Genomic DNA, 21872 nt, shown 5'->3' with positions numbered 1-21872 from the left:
ACACACACACACACACACACACACACACACACACACACACACACACACACACCACACACAGACGATATAATATATTAATATGAATGTAAAACCGTGAATTTTAGTTTCATATCTGCTCCATAGCAGCATCGAAATGTTAAACAGCGCTGAGTCATTGATCATTTAAAATCAACTCCATCTAGACGGTTGTATGACTGAAGTGCTGGCAATGAGCGGAAGAGAAATTACTGAATACACTTAATCATCAACAACACCCGTCAGTAGGTGCATTATATGGGGAAAATAGACGAAAACATCTATGAAAATGAAAATTATTATTTACCATCGATTTTTCACGTCCAAAAATCTTTATGTGATAACATATTGAGGATTACTGTTAAGTACCTAATAGATTTGTATTTGCGTTATTATAATATTAGATTTATAGTAAAAAAAAATATTTTTCCGGATTTAAAAAAGTGCTTACACTTACTTAAGCGGTACCTGCGTCTAACGAATATCCGAATACGAAAGCACTACAACCATTTCGAAAACTATAACAAATTTTAATTATTTATGATATCATATATTATAATAGTTTTTTCAACATATTGTTACCTCTTGAATATGACATTATAATAATTTACTCCGTAAGCATCTATGGTATTATTATACTGGTATAAATATAAATGCCAGACAATAATTTTAGAAATTATTTACAAACCGAATTATTTCTGACTGGTATAATATGGGACAACATGTCTAATTGACGTAAATAGTGAGAAATATAAATAATTAAGTACTTATTATAACTTTCAATACGTTGGCAGTTGGCAGGCATAAACAATATATTGATTGATGTTTGACACCGTTGATGGTTAAATATCAATAATAACCACGAATCACTAGAAAACATTATTACATTTAATATAGTTTGTAAATATAGTTTACGAGGAGTTTACTAATTAAAGTAAAAATATAATTTTTTTTCTCTCATTAAAAACGATGTTTGTGTATATTCTTTTCAAGTCACTCAAGTGAAGTTAAAAAGTTGTTTATACACAAGTAATACAACTTAACTAGTTAATGGCCGTTCTTGATTAAAGATGTGTACCTACTCTTATTAAACCTCAAAGAAATTAATGTAGCTACTATCTTCTCATTTTAAATTTAATAGATACCAAACAGAGCTAACATACATAATGGAATTTTTAGTCAGACATTTCATTATTTTTTTAAACCTTTTTCCCCATAATGTAAGTTAGCAAAATACATGTATTATTCTATTTTCTAATCGGTCTATATAATATTACTTCATGAATCGAAACATAACGTACTTTATAGGTACTGTCGTAAAAAGTTTTTATTGGAAAACAACAAAAGTAACATGTTATTCTATGATGCCCATCTAACTGAAATATTTTAATAAAACATTTATATTTATTACACGATCGTTGAATAATTTAACTAGTATTTTACCTCCCTAAATATTTAGAAGTATATAAGTATTAAAAAAAAAATATTGAAAATTATAATACATTTAAAACCTCATTATTGTTAAATAAATTACTCTAAATTCAAGTGCAAACAGTATGAATTTTTTGTAACAAATGTACACCCACAGTATTTATAAGGTCGTAAATAATAATGTTTTATATTATTTGAAGTAACCCTTAAAATGTAAATACATAGACATCATTCAAAATGTTTAGAGTTATTGTTCCATACAACAAATGTAGACTACATTGGGATTATTATGTCGAATTATATACAAAACATGCCAAGAATACATTTATCACAGACCTACGGTTAAAATTTTAATATATTATATTTTTAAAATTATTTATTTTATAAAAAAAAAAAATGAGTTAAAAGTAATAATAATAATAATTCTGAATGTTACATAAAACAACTTTTATGAAGATTTTACTTTTGGCAATAAAACTATTATACAACAACGTAATTTGAGTTGAATAAGTAATAACTACTAAAGTAGGTAGAGAAAACTATGCTTTTTGTGAATTTGTATCAACAATATAATAACGTACCGTACTATTATTTTGAATTTTCTAAAATTAATATTTCACCGTCAAATATCTACGGTTTTGGATTTGGTAATAAATATAAATTTCAATAGGGATACCTCGTAACGCCATGTCTTCTACAAACAGAATACAAATGTATTCCAATAAAAAAAAAAATGACACGTTCAATAGAAATATGAAATCATAATTTAAAAAATATATATAATATATATGTATATCATTTTTGAGCCAATTTATTTTTCTGACACTTCACTTAATATAATATATATATATAAGTAATGAAAAATACACGGGAGAGTAATCATGAGATTTCGATCTCCGATTGGCGACGAAAACCCACAATTCTTTTGCTGTCAGGGATTTGTAAGAAGTCTGTGGTTTGCTTATCGATAACGGCACTTTCACGACTTATCCTCGCATCTCCGTTGATTTCCGTTTTCTTTTTGACTTGTAAAAACGATTTTAACGATTACCTCGCCAATACAAACATATATACAATAGGTACATATATTCTGCAGTGTCCACACACGTTGGACAGTGAGAATGTTGAAGCCATGGTATTCCTCAGTTTCTTTTCCAGCCCAAATCTGAACACATTTTCTGTTTTGTTTTATTGCGTTAAACTACGATACAGGTGACAAGACCCCCCGCGTGCCCCTTTCCAGCTCGGTTTTGAACACTGCTACTCGAATTTGATTTTTACACATCTTAGAAAAACATTCGGCTTCGCAATGTTTAGGTAGTTTAAAATGTATGCCATCATTAAAAAAGTAAAAACTTGAAAATTGGTATTGAAAAAAAAAATGTTTTTTCAACATATTATTAGATTACAAAAAAAAAAAATATATTTCCAAAAAAGTTAATACTTTTAAGAAAATTAGAATTTAAATTTAAAAGAATCCCATTATTCCCATTGTACATATATACTTGACCGGTCGACGGTTCCTGAAATGGGCTACTCATCTCGCTGGGATCACCCAGGCGCAAGTTACGGCATTTTTACAATGTGCACTATATTATAAGGTTCGAGTCTATAAGTACAATAAATAATATACACATCCATTACTCGTAGATTATATTGTTATTTTAATAAAAATGATCAGAGCCAAATTGCCTTGTTTTCAAATATTGTACAGTTAAAAAAAGCATAATAATTCAATAGGTAAGCTACATGTACCTTATAATTTCAGTCTCCGAAAAATAAACACAACATGTATGTATCATCTTCGCAGGAAAATAATTATGGTTTCTAGTGAACCGTTAGCAAAATAAATACCTGAACCATGTCTCACAACGTTTTTCCTCGAAAATCTCCCTATTAATATGCTCCTCTACTCACTTTTTAAGTACCCAGTCATAAGACTTATATAACTATTTTCATACCTAATGGAAAGAAAGAACGTAAGCGCAGTTCAGCTTTTAAAACATTAATGTAAATAACCTCTATAAAACAGGTACCTCTGAATCTATCTCAATTTTGTTAAGGCCAAATATTATAGTACTTTTTCAAATTTTTAATTCAGGCAATCAGGTAAATCAAATATACCAATGGTGGTTCTCTTCCAGAAGTTCCAATACATTAACAATTTTATAAAATCATATTTCTAAAACATTCATTGGAAATAAAACTATTGGAGAATACAAAAACAGTTAGTATATTACTTCGTCTATATTTTCATAAGTACATTGAGTACAAGTTGAAAGTTCTAAAAAAAAAAAATTAGAATATTACTCATTATTTTTCCTCTGCTGATAGAATAATCTATGGATTATAACCATGTTATTGTTAATAAGTAAGTATGACAACGAAAACCTTATGAAAAATCTGTCAGAAAAACAAAAACCATAGCACGCTACTCGATATTTCTCCATGACAACGAACACCTTAGAAACAAACGTACAGAAACATTTTATAGTGTATCCAGTAAAAACCATATGTATGTTTAAAAAAAAAGAATTAAATCTTTACCTAATGTTATATTATTTATTAGTATATCAAATAATTTGAACCATAGTAAAGGTACTTTCTTCCACCAACTAAAATGATTAATATATTAAAATAATAACGTTCAATACTCGACGTCATAAAACTACTTATTAAATTGTAAACTAGTGTTTTAAAATTGTTTATTAATCGGGATTCATTAAATTTGTATAACAGTTGAAATGTATAAACAATAATAGTCATACCGTTTATATTTGGTTATTAATGAAGGCGTAACGTCCTAGAAAATAAATGAACAGATTTTGCATTGTTTGATCGTCAAAATTATTCATGTGCGAATGTGCAATACAACTTCTTATGCGTAACTAATTTAAATAAGTAAATAAAACAGTGATAAAAGCCTTTAGCCCTTTAGCAAATATGCATAACAGAGGCACTAAAAGGAACAGCTAGTTAATCACTTGGAATTATAATATAATATATTGTATAAAAGCGACAACTGTTGTGGTAAGGAATGACAAAACATGTAAAGATACAATTTTATTTTTAATTTCAGAATTCTTAAAAGAAAATATATATTGCTACCCATATTGATAGCATGATATAAAGTATCAAAATGTAACTTTTTTTAAATAGGTGATAAATATTTAATACATATCATATGAAAAGTAATTTTATTATTTTGATGAAATGAACACTAGGTAGTAAACGATGATATTTAATAATTACTTGCTTGATGATTATTTATTTTTTAATTATTGGCTTAGCAAACCATAGAAAATAATCAATGTAAAAAAAAAGTATTTAAAAAGGAATTTATTGCAACTAATAAAAATTATTTTCTATACTATTAATAATTCTTAGGGTTAAAAATGATGTATTTATTATGAGTAAATTGTCAATATAAAAAAGAAAATATTTCGGATGATATATATTTTTTTTTCGACACTTTCAAAATCATTTCGTTTAAAAAAAAGAAAGACTATTAAGTATGTGCAATCGTGCACACAATTATTTTATGTTAAACTGACTGCTAAATTTAATATTCATTATGTTGCGTTCAAAATGTGTGCCCAAAGTTCATCCTCTATAGTACACATGTATTTAAAAATCAATTTGAAAAACTTGATTAAAATATGACAATGTTTACCTGTAAGATTTTTTGAAATTTCTTGTAGCTCCTTCAAGTTTGGAGACATAAAAGAAAACCCTTTCCACATATCTGAATAAAATGGTTTGGAAGCCACAGCAATGTCAGTTGTTTCAAAGTATACTGCACAAAAAATCACAAATCACTAGAGAAACTATAAAATTGTCACAAAAGATTTACTCCATTTTGGACAATCGGGCCCTTACCTGGTATGTTTTCTTCGTTGCAAAATCCAATTATAAATTCCATTGTCTCTGGACAAACATTTCCATCGACAACCACGAGCGGACTCTGGTACAACGCGTCAATATTTTTCTTGATCTTTTGGGATAATGTAGTTACAATGCCGAAGATGAGATTCGTGAAATAATATTAGTAAAAATTATCATGCAATTTATGTTAATTAAGACGTATTACTCAAATAAAAACAATCTATAGAGTCATAACGATGATGGTCCCTGAACCACCCATCAGGTAGTCGAAAAACAACTCTTTCTTTTTTTTTGCATAGAAAAAATTACGTGGTATACCGCATACATATAGGGTATCTGGTAGTGAAATAGTTATTATTTTAAACAAATGTATCAATATTGATGAAAACCCACCAAAATTTCAGATAATTATTGTCATAACGTTAAAACTAGATATAATAAAATTGGGTTAATTGGTACAAATGCGTAAACATTTACTGAATAATTTAAGTAATATAAAAAAGGGGAAAGTTATTATTTATGGCTAGTGACAACTATGCAAAATCAAAAAATGAAATTCATGGATCAAAATGGTTTTCTAAACTTAAAAATAACTGTCAATGCAATACAATATACTAGATAAAATAGCAGTTATTTTAACTTGAAAATATCATTGCATATGATACGCGCTATTGGGAGTGAAGTTGGGTTGATTTAAAAATAGTCAACATAATTATGTTAAAAACGGGTGCTTTTTGTATCAGTTGTAATTAAAAATTACAGAGTCGTTTGAAAAATAGCATCTATCATAATAATATAATATTTATAGTTTATATTTTAAAGTTAAGTGTACATTTTTGATTATTGTCACTTCTCTATAAGTCTCTAAGACCACAACAAATTTAAAATGAAAAGAGTAATCAAACATTATTGTAAAATGAATTGCTTCTTATCCCCAATCATATATTTAATTTTTTTTAATAGATTGATAATCAATAATAATTTAAAAACCAAATGTCATCATTTAATAAATTAACGATGACTTCGACTCGCTAATAGTTATTTACCGAAGAAATTGATTGGTATAGAACTATGAGATAGATGTAAGTTATAACTATTATAGGCAATAGCAATTTAAAAATATATAATCCAATACTGTGTTTCACATGATTCGAAACGATCTTCAAATTGCAAACTTTTTGATAGAATTAATTGAAACTAAACTTTTGAGTAATTGCATTCTACATTGTTATATATTTGTTCGATGATCGTATTTGACAACTTTCTAAATTAATTTCTTTTAATTTTTAATTAGCTTCACAATAAATTTCAAAACAATTTTATTATTATAAACTAAACGTAGTATACAAAATATTAAGTACCATCATTTATTTTAAACTCGTAGTCTGTTAAGTACATATTATTTTAGACAGTAAAAGTAATTACAAAAACTTTCTTTTTTATCAAGTCATTAAGTTAACGTGAATGTTGTACTACTTAGATTTATTTGAATACCACTAGCATTATTCTTGTCATAATCATAAAAACTATAGTGAATAAACTTTTAAGCACTTAAAGGTATGATATCTATGTGAATGTGAATATGTTTATAATAGTTATTTCAAAAATTAAATTAAATGTAAAATAGGTGTTTGTATAATTTATTCAACTTTTTCTCATTTTAATTTATACATAATTATTTGGTGTAATGTTGTAGTATATATAATTGGCTCTTGGACCAACCCCGGACCAAAACAATTTAACTATTAAGTTTTTAAAATAAAATAAATTATATTTGGTAAAATAAAATTTTAAAACGGAATTCTAATTGAATCAATTGGCAATTTGTTCACTGTATTTAATTGTATGTATTAAGTATCATTATTGTGATAAATCTAACCTTGCATTAAAATAATGCGTATAGGTAATATATTTTAACTAATGGTCATTGCCGCATCCGAATTTGTAAAAAAAGACCAAAAATAAAACATACATTATATGTATATTATATAGTTAATATTATATGTCATTGATAAATACATTTAGTTATTTAACATTTAGCATTATGTTTGTATTGTATATATCAAAATGTATTCGATGAATTTCATTGATTTATCATTTTTCATATCAAATAATTAATCAAAGTATGTTTTAAAAATAATTTAAGTTCGTAATTTCTATTGTTGCAACACAAATAAAATATTATAAATGAATGAAGCCTTAAAACTAATGGATATTAATCGAGTAGGTACTCGAGCACTCGATTTTGTCGAAGCAATAAAAATATTGACTTGACAGAGAGAAGTGGTTCAATCGATGTGATTGAAACGTCGCGTCGGTGTGACGGTATCAAGAAACTCAATTAACAGTGGAAACGAATTATTCGACTAAGGATTTTAGGTTACTCGGTGTTTATACACTTATACTATACCTAGGTACCTATAGTACCTTCTATACCTACCCATGCACCGGTATATATGCATGCGATTACGTCACGTCCCAGGGTACATTAAATCATTTCGATAATATTTCAAAAGGAATTAAATTATAAATTATAATTCGACGTCGGAAACTCGGCCCGTAAATTACCATGTCAATAGTTATTCGCTTGTGGCATTCCATGTCACCGATGCACGCCATGCAGTCGCCTAGTCGGTCGTGGAACACCACGCACCAAGACGTCGACTGATCACCGACCACTGCGATCCTGTCCGTTTTCTATAAAAATCAAAAAAATAATAATACCCAAAATCGGTCTCGATGTGATATCATATTGGAAACTCACAAAGGAGCGCCGAGTGAACGAAAGGATGATATTAATCATTATCCCAGACGACATTTCGTAATTTATTATAATAGTATTGCGTAGTATTATTATTACAACGCAACACTAATATTATAGTTAAGAATAAAAATAGAGTAATAATATTTGTTGATAACAAATCGCTGCCTGGAATTACAATAGCAATAGTATATATACTAACTATGTGGTCGAGCGATTCGATTATCGAGCGGCCGTTGGAATCGTCCCCGACAGCGGTCAAGAAACAGACATCGTGTCCGAACCGGCCCAAAGCGTCCGCTATGTTTCTACCGACCCCGCCGCTGACACGTTTCATTTGACCCGCCAACATTCGACCGTCCAGCTGGAACAAGAGAGTGCATAACAATAATATTAAAAATTAATGTCGTCGTCATTATAGTCGTTACCTATTACAATCATTTATAAAACACAATACAATGTCGTATAACACAATATGCTTGCTCTGTAAATTCACTGCAAAACACATCCGAAAAATGTCCGACGGATGTATTCTGCTTACACGTGTGTGTTTTAATAAAGCTAATCCCGAACAGTGTACTCATTCGAAATGCTCGGCACACGTGCAATTTTGCAAAACTGTGAATGCTCATTAAATAATATAATATATACAATGCCAAACAAAGGTCTGATCGGTTCGTAACGTAAGCTTTCCATTATTTGTGCCATTCCGACTATGGTTATTATTAAATAACGCACACTATGGCAAAACAGTCACAAGGACATGATTCACTTTCGTGTCCTCTGTGATGTATTAGCATAGTTACAACGAAAATAAATACGTAAATAAACAATGGTGTTGCCTTCGAAAAATAGACACGAATAATTTATTGGTGAAAGAACGATTTAAAATACATTTACACAAAAATATATTATAATGTAATACTCAAAAGTAGGCAATCGTTTATATTGTTCTATACATTATTTTGGAGGTAGGAAGTTGAAAACTTTTCGCGATTTAATTATTAATCGCATTCGTTAAAAATTCTTAAAAACCATTAGGTAGTTACAAAGTTATAGCGCTTAACAAATAAATACCTGTGATTGACCAAGCATGCACTCGCCCCCTCCCCCCTGGCTTTCCATTAATAATGAATTTATTCAAATTCTAATTTTTGAAAATTTTTAAGTCAGGGCCAAATGTATGGCTACTTTGATTTTTTTATAAGGCGTGTCCTGTGACGATAGAAAGTCATTTTTTTCAAATGAGGACCAACGTTTTTTTCTGTAAATTGTTTGATGATTATATATATCCAGGTATAAGCAAAGTTTATCATAGACCAGATGATTTTACAGACAAATGTTGATGTATTTACATCGAAATTCTAACGAGTAGTTTTTGAGTTATTTGACTTTGTGTACTAAGCATAATAAGTCCATGATTTAATAGATATGGAAGACTTTCCATGATATGGGCAAACGGTAATTTGAAAATTATAGTAATTATACTAACTTATAATAATCTATTTTCATTTTATATTTTGTAAATAGTGCCCAAGTATCATAAGTACTTGATTAATAATTACATGTATTTTATATTTTCGTGTACCCATATTTAAGTACTATTATTATTAATTTAATAGTAAAATCATTTTGATAACTTAGAAACTACTGGTCTGAATTTCGATTCAGAAGGTCAACATTTTCAAAATAGTCATCTACTCATCAATTGATAAAAAGTAAGTATACCTAGTTAGGTACTTAAAAATTCCAAAAGCTAAAATATGAATAATTCATTATTAACGGATAAAATGGGGGTGAGAATGCTTGGTAGTTCACCCTGTTTAGTTTGGTCTTTCTGGCTGTATGTTTATACACATAATAGACGAATTTTTGCTACATATATTATATAAGATAATCGAACAACTAAACCAGCTAAAATAAAATACAAATATATATTGGATAATATCATTATACTTACAAATGCATAGTAATTTTATAAAAATAAATATGAAAATTACATTCATTTATAATAATTTAAAACATATTCAATAATCTGTTAAATTAGTAAAAACAAATCGGACAAGTTATTTATTTGCTCGTAATAGCTACGAAACATATTCTAAAATCACACCGATCGGCTCACACGTGTTTATTATAATTTATGAACAGACTAGGAAAACACAATTGGACATGCTGCCATGCTGGAAAGTTATGCAAACAATACTTGGTTCGTTAAGCTTCATACTGGGCACTATAGGTTATTATCTGTTACGAGGAAATTCATCAAACAATTTAACCCTATACCACCTCTCGGCTCTCACTGTTACCAAACGCAACACGAATTCGAGCATTTGTTAGGCCTTTAGACGCTTTGTGGGATAAGTAAAGCCAAGCAAAATTACAAGCCACAAACAGTGTTCTAATTTGAAAACGGCTAAATTAAAGTATGGCTTCGGGACAACAGATTTGTGCAATTAGGTCAGCCATTTAATTGAACCAAAATAATATGTCAGATGATAATCAATAAAAAAAATATGGAAACAGACAACGAATAAAAAATAATTCATCAACTATCACAAATTATATACTATCTACTACTTATACAGTAAGAGCACGAAAAGCACTCAACTAATATCAAATGTAACAGTTATTTGAAATAGTAAAAAAAAAAGGCCACGGTAAAGATTTATCCTCCCCTCCGCGTCGGCTAGAACACCCGTGTATGGAGTTCTTATAACTCATAGTATTGTTCAGTTTTGTTCCAAATGTGTTCCTATATATGTTAAAGGTATAATTATAACTCCATTTCCACTTATTATTTCTTAATTTTTAGGAAAATAATTATCGAAGGGCCAAAGAAAACTTTTTTTTAGTTATAGTTTAATTTTGATGCAAGTTATGAGCATTTTAATAAGTAAATGTGTACAATTAAACAAAACCAAAACATCTAAAAAACCTATATCATAATTAATAGATAATCATATAGTTAATATATTTTTGTTTAAATTCAGCAGATACAACAGACAATACAGCGATAGTGCACATTTTTTATAATTTTTTTATTATATTATTATATGATTTATTTAACTGTATTTTATGTATTAGATATTCTATAAGTGTTTAATTAACCGTGTTTTGTTATTGTACATATATTACTTATTTTACTTTTTACCAAAATTTTCAATTTAGTTAGCATCATTTTTCTATTTCGTCCAAATTAATCATTTAATTGCCCTGCGTGCTCCGCAATTCCCAAAGACGGCACTAACCATCACTGTTTTAAACGCAGTACGAAATATCCAAGTACTATCGTTCATTCATTTGAAAAATAACAGAAATTTGGTTGACGTAATTAAATAATTGATATTTTCTTTATTAAGAATACGGTATATTATTTTTATAGGTAATAAACATCACGGTTGAGCGATGCCGGAAAAAACTTCCAAATTATAATTTATATGTCTTATAAATAATTCATATTATTACAATATGTAAATACATTATTGGTTTAATGGTTTACAAAACACATACCGTAAAATGTAAAAATAAACGCAATGTATAGCCGTCGATTATATCCAAATATAAGACATATTGATGATTCGCTGGGATACATTATAATATTATAGTACGTTTTATAATGAATTGTAATAACTAAAAACTTAATCGTCAGTTTTCATGCTCTATATTCTGTCAGTTCACAAAATGGTAAACGACCAACTAAAACGTACGCTGTTTATAAATTGTATAATAACGAATATAATAAATTAATGTTTTCCAATTTTGATTATTATTATTATTATTATTATTTTTACAAAACATCGGATAAACGTACAATATCATATTATACGAGCAGCTAGTGTAAAGTATGAACTGTAGCCGACATAACAATATTTATGATGAACCATATATTACGATGTTAAACGAGACCGAGGAAAACGGATATTGGCGAATGGATATGCAAACAGATAGGAACGCGCAGTGAACATAATCGATGTGATAAATCAGCATTGACGTTAAGCACTAATATATACCTGTAAACGTACACTACCCGCGGAGCGTACTCACTCAGTTGACAATTAATTAACTAGTAATCGGTGATCTATACATTTATTACACGCCAAAATGCATGCCAGCACAAACACATTGGTACGGGCCAACATTGTGGAAAATAAATTGAAATTATAATATTATATAATATATATATTATTGTACCGTGATCAATCAAATTGATTTACAATATCTACGGTATACAGTGTCCACAACATTATTATTATTATATTATATATGATTGGAAACATATTATTACTATTATTATTATTATTATTATTATTATTGGTAGGAATTTAAAATATTGTGATATTATTATGCACTCGAGTGACATTCAAGGCCCGTGTACACATTTTTTGTGCAAAACCATAACTCGCGAGCTTACGACTGCGAAATCCGTCGACTAAATAAAAATATCCCACCGAGATACGCGTGCGAAGATTTGCAACTCGATGACATTACCTACTATGAGATTGCAGCAATAATTCAATAATTTCGATATTTATTAGCCCGGATATTAACTTGCCAGCAATTTTAATCTCGACGAAGACGGATTAGGTGCGATTTCGTCAACAGACATTTTCTCGTGGTATCGCCATCATTAAGTAGGTATACAACTGTAGCAAAGGACCTTTGACGTTTGAAAAACGCGAAATATGTATTTTTTTTTCATATCGAAAAACTTTTTATAACCCTCTTTCATACATAACGATGGCGTGCACACACACACTACACACACGATCACATGTTAACATTGATCAAAAGAAATATGCGAATTAAAACTCCTACTCGGCGTGGTTGCAGGGAAGGAGTAAGGGAATATACGAAACGCCGAAACGACGAAACACATATAAAAGTACGTGCGGTGTCCGTTAGAGATAAGTCGCGATTAAAATTCATGAGCCCATAAAAAATGACGTGTTTTCTTAAGTGCGGCATGAATTATCGGGGTCGGAGGTGAGTAGACGAGATAGCGGTCGGCGGAGGGTACGGCCGGGAAGAACCCGAAGACTTATTCGATATAAATGCGTGAGCTTTTTCTCTTTCCTCTCTCTCACTCTCTCTCGCTCGCTCGCTCCATAACTGTCTTTTGCTGTCTCTCCCTTTCTCTTTTTCGCTCGTCATCGTCGTTGTATATTATATATTCCATCTCGTCGTCCCGTCTTTTCCCTTTGGCGCATTAACCGCGCCGTCCATCATTCCACAAATGAGATATAATAATAATTGGAAGGTAAAAGTGAAAGAGGTAAAAAGGGTTCGGCGGGGTGAGTGTAGGGGTCAAGACACGGGACAGATTTTGCCGAGATGAAGCCTAAATTGGCGGCCGGGGGAATGATGGCGCGCGCGGTCGACGCGTTGTGGTGCAGGGACCACAGCGGTGAGGGGCAAGGTGGATTGTCAGGATCGGTGCCAGTGTAAGCGGTGAGGGATAGTTCACGGGAAAGAGCGCGAGCACGGAGCGGGCGGTAGTGTTGGGGGTGGGCGGAAAAGGCAGCGGCGGTGAGAAAGCGAGTGAAAAACAGTGAGAAAGAGAGAGAATAGACGTGATGGAACGGGGTGTGGTAGCGGAGAGTGGTCGTATTAACTGGTTTCCATGGTAACCTTTTGATGCGTAGTGCAGTGCCGGGATAAAACCGGGCGCGCGTCATGCTCTCTCTCTCACACACACTCCATCCATTTCGCTCTCACCCTCCCACCCACCAACTCTATTTCTCTCTCTCGCCCCCTTACTTTCTCTCCCTCGCTGTCTCTCCATCACTCCCTCTCTTTCTCGTTCTCTCACCCTTTCTATCACACTCTACACAGCGTGCTTCCACTTTTATCGATTCGGCGACCACATAACCAACCCATTTAAATATTTTCAAGTACACGTTATTGTAATGTGTGTATGTGTGTATATGTGTGTTCGTGTGTCTGTAACGTGTGTATGCGAATGGGGTGGGATGTCGGTGGTGTGTATGTTTGTGTGAGCTAGGAGTAAGGGGTGTTAGTTATCTGTGTGCGTGTGGAGAGAGGGGGTGCTAGTGAGTGTGTGCATATACATAAATGTATATAAGAATACGGTTATTTGTTATTTTAATATATTTTGTGTGCGAAGAATCTTGGACTTTCTGTAGGCCAAGGCGAACCTTATCGATTATATTAGCTATAATATATGTATATAATATGTATTATATGGGTGTATGTGTTTGTGTGTTTATAATTGGGCCATACATAGCACACTGCTCACATAACATAATATTGTTAAAAACGTTGTCGCCGCCACTACTCGTTATATCGTACCCTCAAACATATAGCCTAACAACCAACACGAGCTATAGCATATATATAGCTGCCTGTCGCAAAGCGATAATAGTATAAAATAATAACATCAGACATTGAAACGTGAAGGACGCGCGTTCCCCCCCCCCCCCCAAAAAAAAAAATAATAATAATAAATAAACATCCTCGCCAGTGTGTTTCTGCGTATACTTATAAAATTACAGTAAAAATACTTAAATGACAGTACGCCGACAACGTCGTGGACGACGATTATCAAATTGACAGAAAGAAAATTATAAAAGAAAGAAATCGGCAAACAGTTGCAGATCTGGCGAGCTGCTCCATAATGTACCTGTTGATTTTGAACCCTTAACGCCGGCGTGCTACTCGCTCTCTCCCACCCTATCCTCACTCCATCTCGCTCCTCTCTCTCTCTCTCTCTCTCTCTCCACCCATCTATCTATCTATCCCTCTTTCTTTTTTTTTGAGGTTGTCCAATTATTGTACCGAAACTAAATGAGTGACTATATTGTGCACTGGGCTATTCATTTTGTATCACATTATTGTTATTATTATTATTATTATTATTATTAGGTAGGTACTTATTTTTCTCGTTTATGTAATTTAACACCATTCGATATACGTATATATATGTACAATGTACACTGAATACACCCCCCGGCACTCTATTGGCCGAGAGGACCGATGTTTTGGCTGTCAAAAAAGTTGTGTTGTTGTACGGAGGAGCGAATTCGGTTTTTTTTTTTTTTTTTTTAAATTGAAAAAGTTCAATTTAACTGGCAAACTTGTGTCGTTTTTTCCGCATCCCAAATAAAATTTCCTTTGCATATTGTTCTGCAACCGTATTTTTCCAGAGTCGTTCGGGTAAATGAAATTCCTATCTACATTCTACTTTGGACATTTCAACAAACAAAAAACAACCAATGCACAGAATGAACACCACCTGTTTTTTTTTATGAAAAACACTCACATATAAATATATAATACAATATTATATTTTATGAACGTATGGTTATATTATGTAATATAGATGTATTAGGAATTTTATTGTATTCGTTCAAGGAAAAACTTTTAAACTTCTCCCATCAAATCAATATGATAAACTTGTATTTGTATCACGTAAGAGTAAAATACTGCGTTTGTTAATAATTCCTCAATTCTAATTCATAAGATTCAAATTAATAGTTACAAAAATACCAATAATATAGTGGATAAACAATAGTTTGTTAAACTCTAATTATGTACCTACAGTTATGTCTTCATCTACACGGTCAACAAATCGTTATTCTCGAGTCTGTGAATCTGCATAATGATTCAATATTATTAAGCTTGACATTTGCAACGAAAACGTTGTACCACACTTGTATGCAACTGTCGTAGAATATTTAATTATTAACTAATCACCCAAACATTATAAATTTATACGAGTAAGTATACATTGTCCCCAGTTGTAAAATCATATAAAATTACTAGGTAATAATCATTCACAGCTTTATTTAATATTTTATTGACTTATATTCTCTTTTTATTTTTCTGTTTCTATACTGTCCAGAATAAAATATTTCATGAAATTTGTACCATTCTTTATGTTGAACCTAAGTATCCGGACATAATAAAAATAAAACATAAATATTACAACAATATTCTTTTTTAAATTTATTTCATCTTTTTTTATGTAGGTACTAAAACATTTAGGTTGTTAGGACACATAAATTATATAAAAACAAACGTTTGATATACAATTAATGTTACCTAGGCGAACCATAACTTTTTACGATATAAGTAAATGATGTATATTGTTACTATATAATAGAGCAAAGGTCGCCGTCTGTTCGATCTTTAGAGGAATATTGGTCGATAGTATTCAATATTAATTAGGTATACCAATATATCCGTTGATCATGTGCGTTATCTTACACTTTAAGACTTAACAAGCATTTACGCCTTATACATAAAGTAAAGTATTTATTAGCGAAGAAAAACATGATTTTCAAATGTCCGATGGGCAAATAATAAAAGAATAACATCATTATATGGTTGAATTTATATGCTTGATAATATAAATAATATATTACCTAAGCAAATAGTGGTCGATCACTAGATACTTAAAATGTTTAGTATAGCTAACTTGTTGGAAGAGGTTGGCGACCCGTGTAATAGATAATACAGTGATTTGAAGAATTGGAATAATTAGCTTATAATTAATATCAGTGATTAGTTTTCCAGACTCGTAACATCCAGTGATAACATATAATATTTACGCAATAGTGCGTATAAAATATAATCGATTAAATTATTGTCAACGGTATCTGCACCATTGTGAATCTAAAAAATGTACCGGCACCTATACAATATACAATAATACAATATACATGTATATATGTATACACATTTTGCTATCAGGTAAATACGAGACACCGAGTGAATAAAGATAGAATTTCATTCCAAACATTTGCATACTGTTTTGACAGTGGTTGTGGTTGCCAAAAAAAAAAAAAAAACAATAATAAAAAAATAATTTTTTTAATAATAATAATAAATAAATAAACAAATAAAGGGCGAAAAACAAAGGGAAAAGGTACAATTTAACCAGCTGTAAAGAAGAAGGAGAAGAAAAAGAATACGAAGAAGACGACGAAAAAAAAGGCGTACTACTACGACTACCGGGTGTCCGAATCGCAAAATAATTACAGATTTCGCCACCAGTACCGCATTGGCTACGGCGGCGTCGCGTTACTCATTCATAGTGTGCGTTCGCGCTGTAACACGGAAAGTTCTGAATGTGCGCGCTGGACAAAATAATGTATAAAACATAGTAAAAAGTAAAATGAAAAATATGTGCGATTCATTAGGGCTTTTTTTATTATTATTATTCTTACTACATAATTAATCAAACCGATAACGATACAAATCCGACAAACTCTTAAGAAAATATATTTCGTTTCATTTTTTTTTTCGTCTATCATTATTATTGTTTTTATTTTTAGATGAAAAAAAATAAAAATAAAATATGAAGTATTAGCGTTCGCCGCACAGCGACTCGGACTCGTCGAAATCACGAAAACAAACTAATTATATTTAATAGTATGCAACGTCATTGTATATTCTATTCATAAATGCGTCCCGTTCGATTGCGACGATCGGATAACATCAACTACTTGCAAGGCAAATGGCTGTGGGCCGAAAAACCTAGACTGGGATTTCCAAAATGTGAGTACACCAAGACATGACTAATTTTAAAGAAATAATGATACCGTTTCGCTCGTGAGTCGTACTATGAATTATGATGTAGAATATTATGATATAAAGTCGAACACGGCGTAATTGGACCAACAGTGGGCTTAGTGTGTACAATAATAATATTTTCGTTTAAATTCATCATATTTGGTACCTGGACCAGCAATACCCGTCAAGTGCTCACGTATATATTATAAAAATGCGTAACACTCACAGGACGCAATATCCTACCCTCGATTTGTCGATCGTATACGTTCTAAAATGCAAGATGACTTTGAGTGACTGACATGACTTGTACCCTATATTAACTAATAAGATACTATAATATGATTGATAGCACAACTTATAAGACATGATAAGATTGAGACATCGTGTCAAGACTTACCCGTGTAAGAATAATTATGGTAAATACGTCCGGTCATAATGTGTATTAGCATAACATTATGACAGAATTATTAAAACAGTATACACATAACACTATACGTTGGGTCGTTAGGGTCCGGAAGTTGGCATTTGCATGTAGTTATCGAATGGACCAACAAAATAGATAGGTTTTCAGCTACGCGTTTTTATTATATTATCGACTAAGAAAAAAAGTATAAAATTATTTTTCGTAATTTTTTTTTTCTGGCACATACCTAAATACCTACATCTCTTCGAACCAATACCCCATAGTTATATACACGGTGGAAAAAGTTGGCTCAAAAACGTATATTATTATTTGGTTCTCTGGTCATAAATATTTTAAAATGTTATAATCATAACTTTCCTGGTACAAAAACTTCTCTCTGCGAGTAAAGAGAATAAGATATTTTATTATTTATATTATTCAAAATTATTGGAATACTTAAAAATGAAAAAGTTAGGGTTCCAATATATTATTAAATTAAATAAATACTAAAACAATTATAATTGTAAAAAGAATCTAACATACTATACATATTAAATAGCTGATGAATAGACACTTAAATATACAACGCATAGGTATAATAGATGAATTATATACTTGTTAGAACTCATTATAAGATCGTCATCATCACCACCATCATAATTTCTATCGTCTCTATAGGTAAGATTAATTAAGCGTCAACAATAATTATGCTTTTTGCGATAGAACACTGTCACTTAAATTGATGGTCAAGCTCACCGAGACATTAACAACGGTGTCGATTTAACTCGAGTAAAGTTTTAACGAGACTAACAACGACAAAAAAAGGGGATGTAAACGAATCTGTAATTTTCAATTTTATCATATATAACCATCACCTCCAGACGATAGATTGTGTGATCATTGTTCTACAAGGTTATAAAAGGAGTTGTGTTTTTTTGTTATTTTCGTAAATTATTGAAATCAATTACTGCTTAAATTAAAGCATCACGAGATAAATTAATAATACCGTCTGATTTGATTTAGCGCGGTTTCGATATTCTCATAAAAAACATGTCAGTGTGCGCTATTAATCTTGGACGACAAAAAAACGCATACACTAACATAAAAACAACTGTACGCGGGTGGTAGTAGCAGTGTAATATATATTATATATTATACAATCAATTCGACGGAATAATAATAATAATGTGCCTATTGAACGTTTACAGAAGAATCGAAATTGGTATAGTTATATACGAGACAAAAAAAAAAACACAAAGTGCACAGTAAATGTATGTGCACGTGAGCAGATTTATCATGTACCGTATATTATAGAATATAATAATAATGATAAAAAAAAAAAAAAAAAACGTATGCAAGTGTCAATAATTCAAGCTTGGAAACAGTATAGGTAATTCAAGCTCCGCGATCACCGCTGCACGGAGAAAAACTCTGTATTATTATAATACCTATATCATATACTGCACGGTGAACCTTCTGCAAAATATGTTTTCGTACTTTTTTTAAAGTTAGCGATTCTTATAATATATACGCGTATACATACGATAATAATACACACAAGTATAATACTGTACGTATAAAGGTCATGCCGCCGCCGCCGCCGCCGCCGACGTCGTCGATCGCGTCCGTGCACGGCGGCCGAGGGTTGCGAATTTAACGTAAAAAGAATGAAAAAGAAAAAAATCATTTTGTTTTTTTTTACGCGTATTTCTCTTCGCCGCTGACCTTTCGGAAACTGCGCATACAGCGATACGCGTATAATATTATAATATGCTTAGTGCCTACACCTACCTACCTACCTGCCTGCGAGACGAAAGTGTGCGGCTGCTTCTAAACTACCGTATTGGTTACCGCGATTACCACGCTATTACGACCCATCTTTATATTTTAGTGATGCGATGAGACGTTTCCCCGCCACGTGGAGGGGGACTCGAAAATGTCCTGCGAGTCTTGCGAATAATTAAAGTCCGATCGAAAACCAACTGCAGGTAGAGCAAATATAAAAATAATTTTTTTACGCGTATTATTCTTTTCGCCGCCGCTGACCTCTCGGAAACTACGCATACAACGATACGCGTATAATTATACTTAGTACCTACCTACGAGACGAAAGTGCGGTTACTGCTAAACTACTGTTGGCTACCACGGTGACCGAGTTAAAGCTACCTGTGTGGTATACTTATGATACTAATGTGCAAGCCCGGATTAAGGGAGGATGGGTTCAGGGGGGTCGTTTAATATATTTATTATAATGGGTTTTTTTTACCAAATAATCAAGTCAAGTATAATTGTAGTACAAGTAATTGAAAATGAATCTCCGTGCACTTGTAATTTTCCCCAAATATTTTTATTGGCATTTTCTATGCATATTATATGATACAATCATTACAGAATTTTGGCGTCCTTCGTTGTACTGTATTATAATATCATAAATTATAAAAAATAAATATATATTTTCGTTAAATATGATTTCGACCGTAATCGAATACTGTACGCTGCAGGTACCTACAGCAAATGAGCGTAAGCAGTGAACGCGTCGTACGAATAAGCCAATACGTTTTCAAACGAAAAACAACGGTCAGCGGGCTATTTAAGTCGAATATCTTACAACGGTCTATAATGATAATATTAACAATCCAACCGTCCATAACTATTATGTGCTCTTTAGCTCGACGACATTTTACGACGCACTTTTCTCCTCGGTTCCCCCTCGCGTACGTGTACATTTATTTACGTGTCCATACGTTCAGGTAATCCTTATCGATTTCGTACCATCCCGCCGTTGTCGTCGCTTACGTACTCCCACGCGCCCCGTTTTCGCTATGGCGTCACTCGGTCTGTACGAAAAATAAAAAAATCATTCCACGACTCCCCGCGATCATCTATATACATATACATATATATATATATATATCGGCGTCTTGTCGACGGCTGTCGGGATTGTGTCTGTTGCGATGCTCACGAAAACGGTGCACGCGTGTCATGCTCATATCGTGTCGTATCGATGTTTCGTCGATTCGCGGTTATACCTGGGTAGTATATAACTTCTCGGCCCCGTTTCGGCGAACAACGGTCGCGACTGCCCACATAGTAATATATATATATACTAGGAGGCACCTACCCGTTTATTCGTTTATTTATTTGTCAACTGATTGACGCGGCCACGGGTATGGGTGCGGCGATCTCGGCAGTGGCGCGATTGATTTAGAATAGTATACATGTAATACACTGCGCAGTAAGACAAAAACACATTTCGATACGGCGCAGCGGACGAGTATGAAACGGAGGAAAAAAAAATAAACGGAAATCGCACCAAACAACTCACAGTCGCGCAGCGTTTATCGGCGGCCACGAACCAGCCAATATGTGTGCGGGTGGCCAACTCGCGGTCGCACAAGCCACCGCGGTCGATGGGGGCTGATTTCGAGCACACATAGTCGGCGACACGACTTGAAGGGACCAAACGGACGGCACACGGATCGGGTGGAGTGGGTCGAGGAAACGTGTACGGGAAAGCGGTATAGAGTTATCGGTGCATTGTATACACGCCGTATATGCACCGTCAATAATTTTCCGGGGAAAGTTTAAATTGGCAGCACAACAGTGTTCTGGGTGGTTTACGAGCTCAATACGTCATGTAAGACAGGGGCGTAGTCGTGCGAGCGCGGGGGTAGTCGATGTCGAACGCATACACGGGGCTTGCGGAGAAAGCGTCTCTGTACGCGATCGAGGAATCGCGTGCAGCGCATATGTACATAATAATATAAGGGTCCCACAGGACGGAGCCGCGCTTCTGGTATATATGGGGGACGAACTGTATGTAGAGAACACAGCAAAGGA

General features: G+C 32.3%; 2 protein-coding genes across 3 annotated transcripts in view; one reads left to right on the top strand and one right to left on the bottom strand.

Moving 5' to 3' along the window:
* Positions 1-21872, bottom strand: part of LOC111027001 (pseudouridine-metabolizing bifunctional protein C1861.05) — a 144858-nt gene that overhangs the window by 53885 nt on the left and 69101 nt on the right. For both annotated transcript variants that reach the window (XM_022305202.1, XM_022305201.1), the window contains exons 9-12: positions 8295-8456; positions 7900-8028; positions 5326-5440; positions 5120-5242 (exon numbers count right to left, since the gene is read on the bottom strand). In XM_022305202.1, the coding sequence (XP_022160894.1) occupies positions 5120-5242; positions 5326-5440; positions 7900-8028; positions 8295-8456 (529 nt within the window). The remainder of the gene's footprint in view (positions 1-5119; positions 5243-5325; positions 5441-7899; positions 8029-8294; positions 8457-21872) is intronic.
* LOC111027002 (tetraspanin-17-like) overlaps positions 17122-21872 on the top strand; it is a 69943-nt gene continuing 65192 nt past the window's right edge. The window contains exon 1 of the mRNA XM_022305203.1: positions 17122-17614. The gene's annotated coding sequence lies outside the window, so the exon portion shown is untranslated. The remainder of the gene's footprint in view (positions 17615-21872) is intronic.

This window comes from Myzus persicae, unplaced genomic scaffold (genome assembly GCF_001856785.1).
Source record: "Myzus persicae strain clone G006 unplaced genomic scaffold, MPER_G0061.0, whole genome shotgun sequence".
Classification (NCBI taxonomy): Eukaryota; Metazoa; Arthropoda; class Insecta; order Hemiptera; family Aphididae; genus Myzus; species Myzus persicae.
This window is presented reverse-complemented; position numbering and strand designations above follow the sequence as displayed.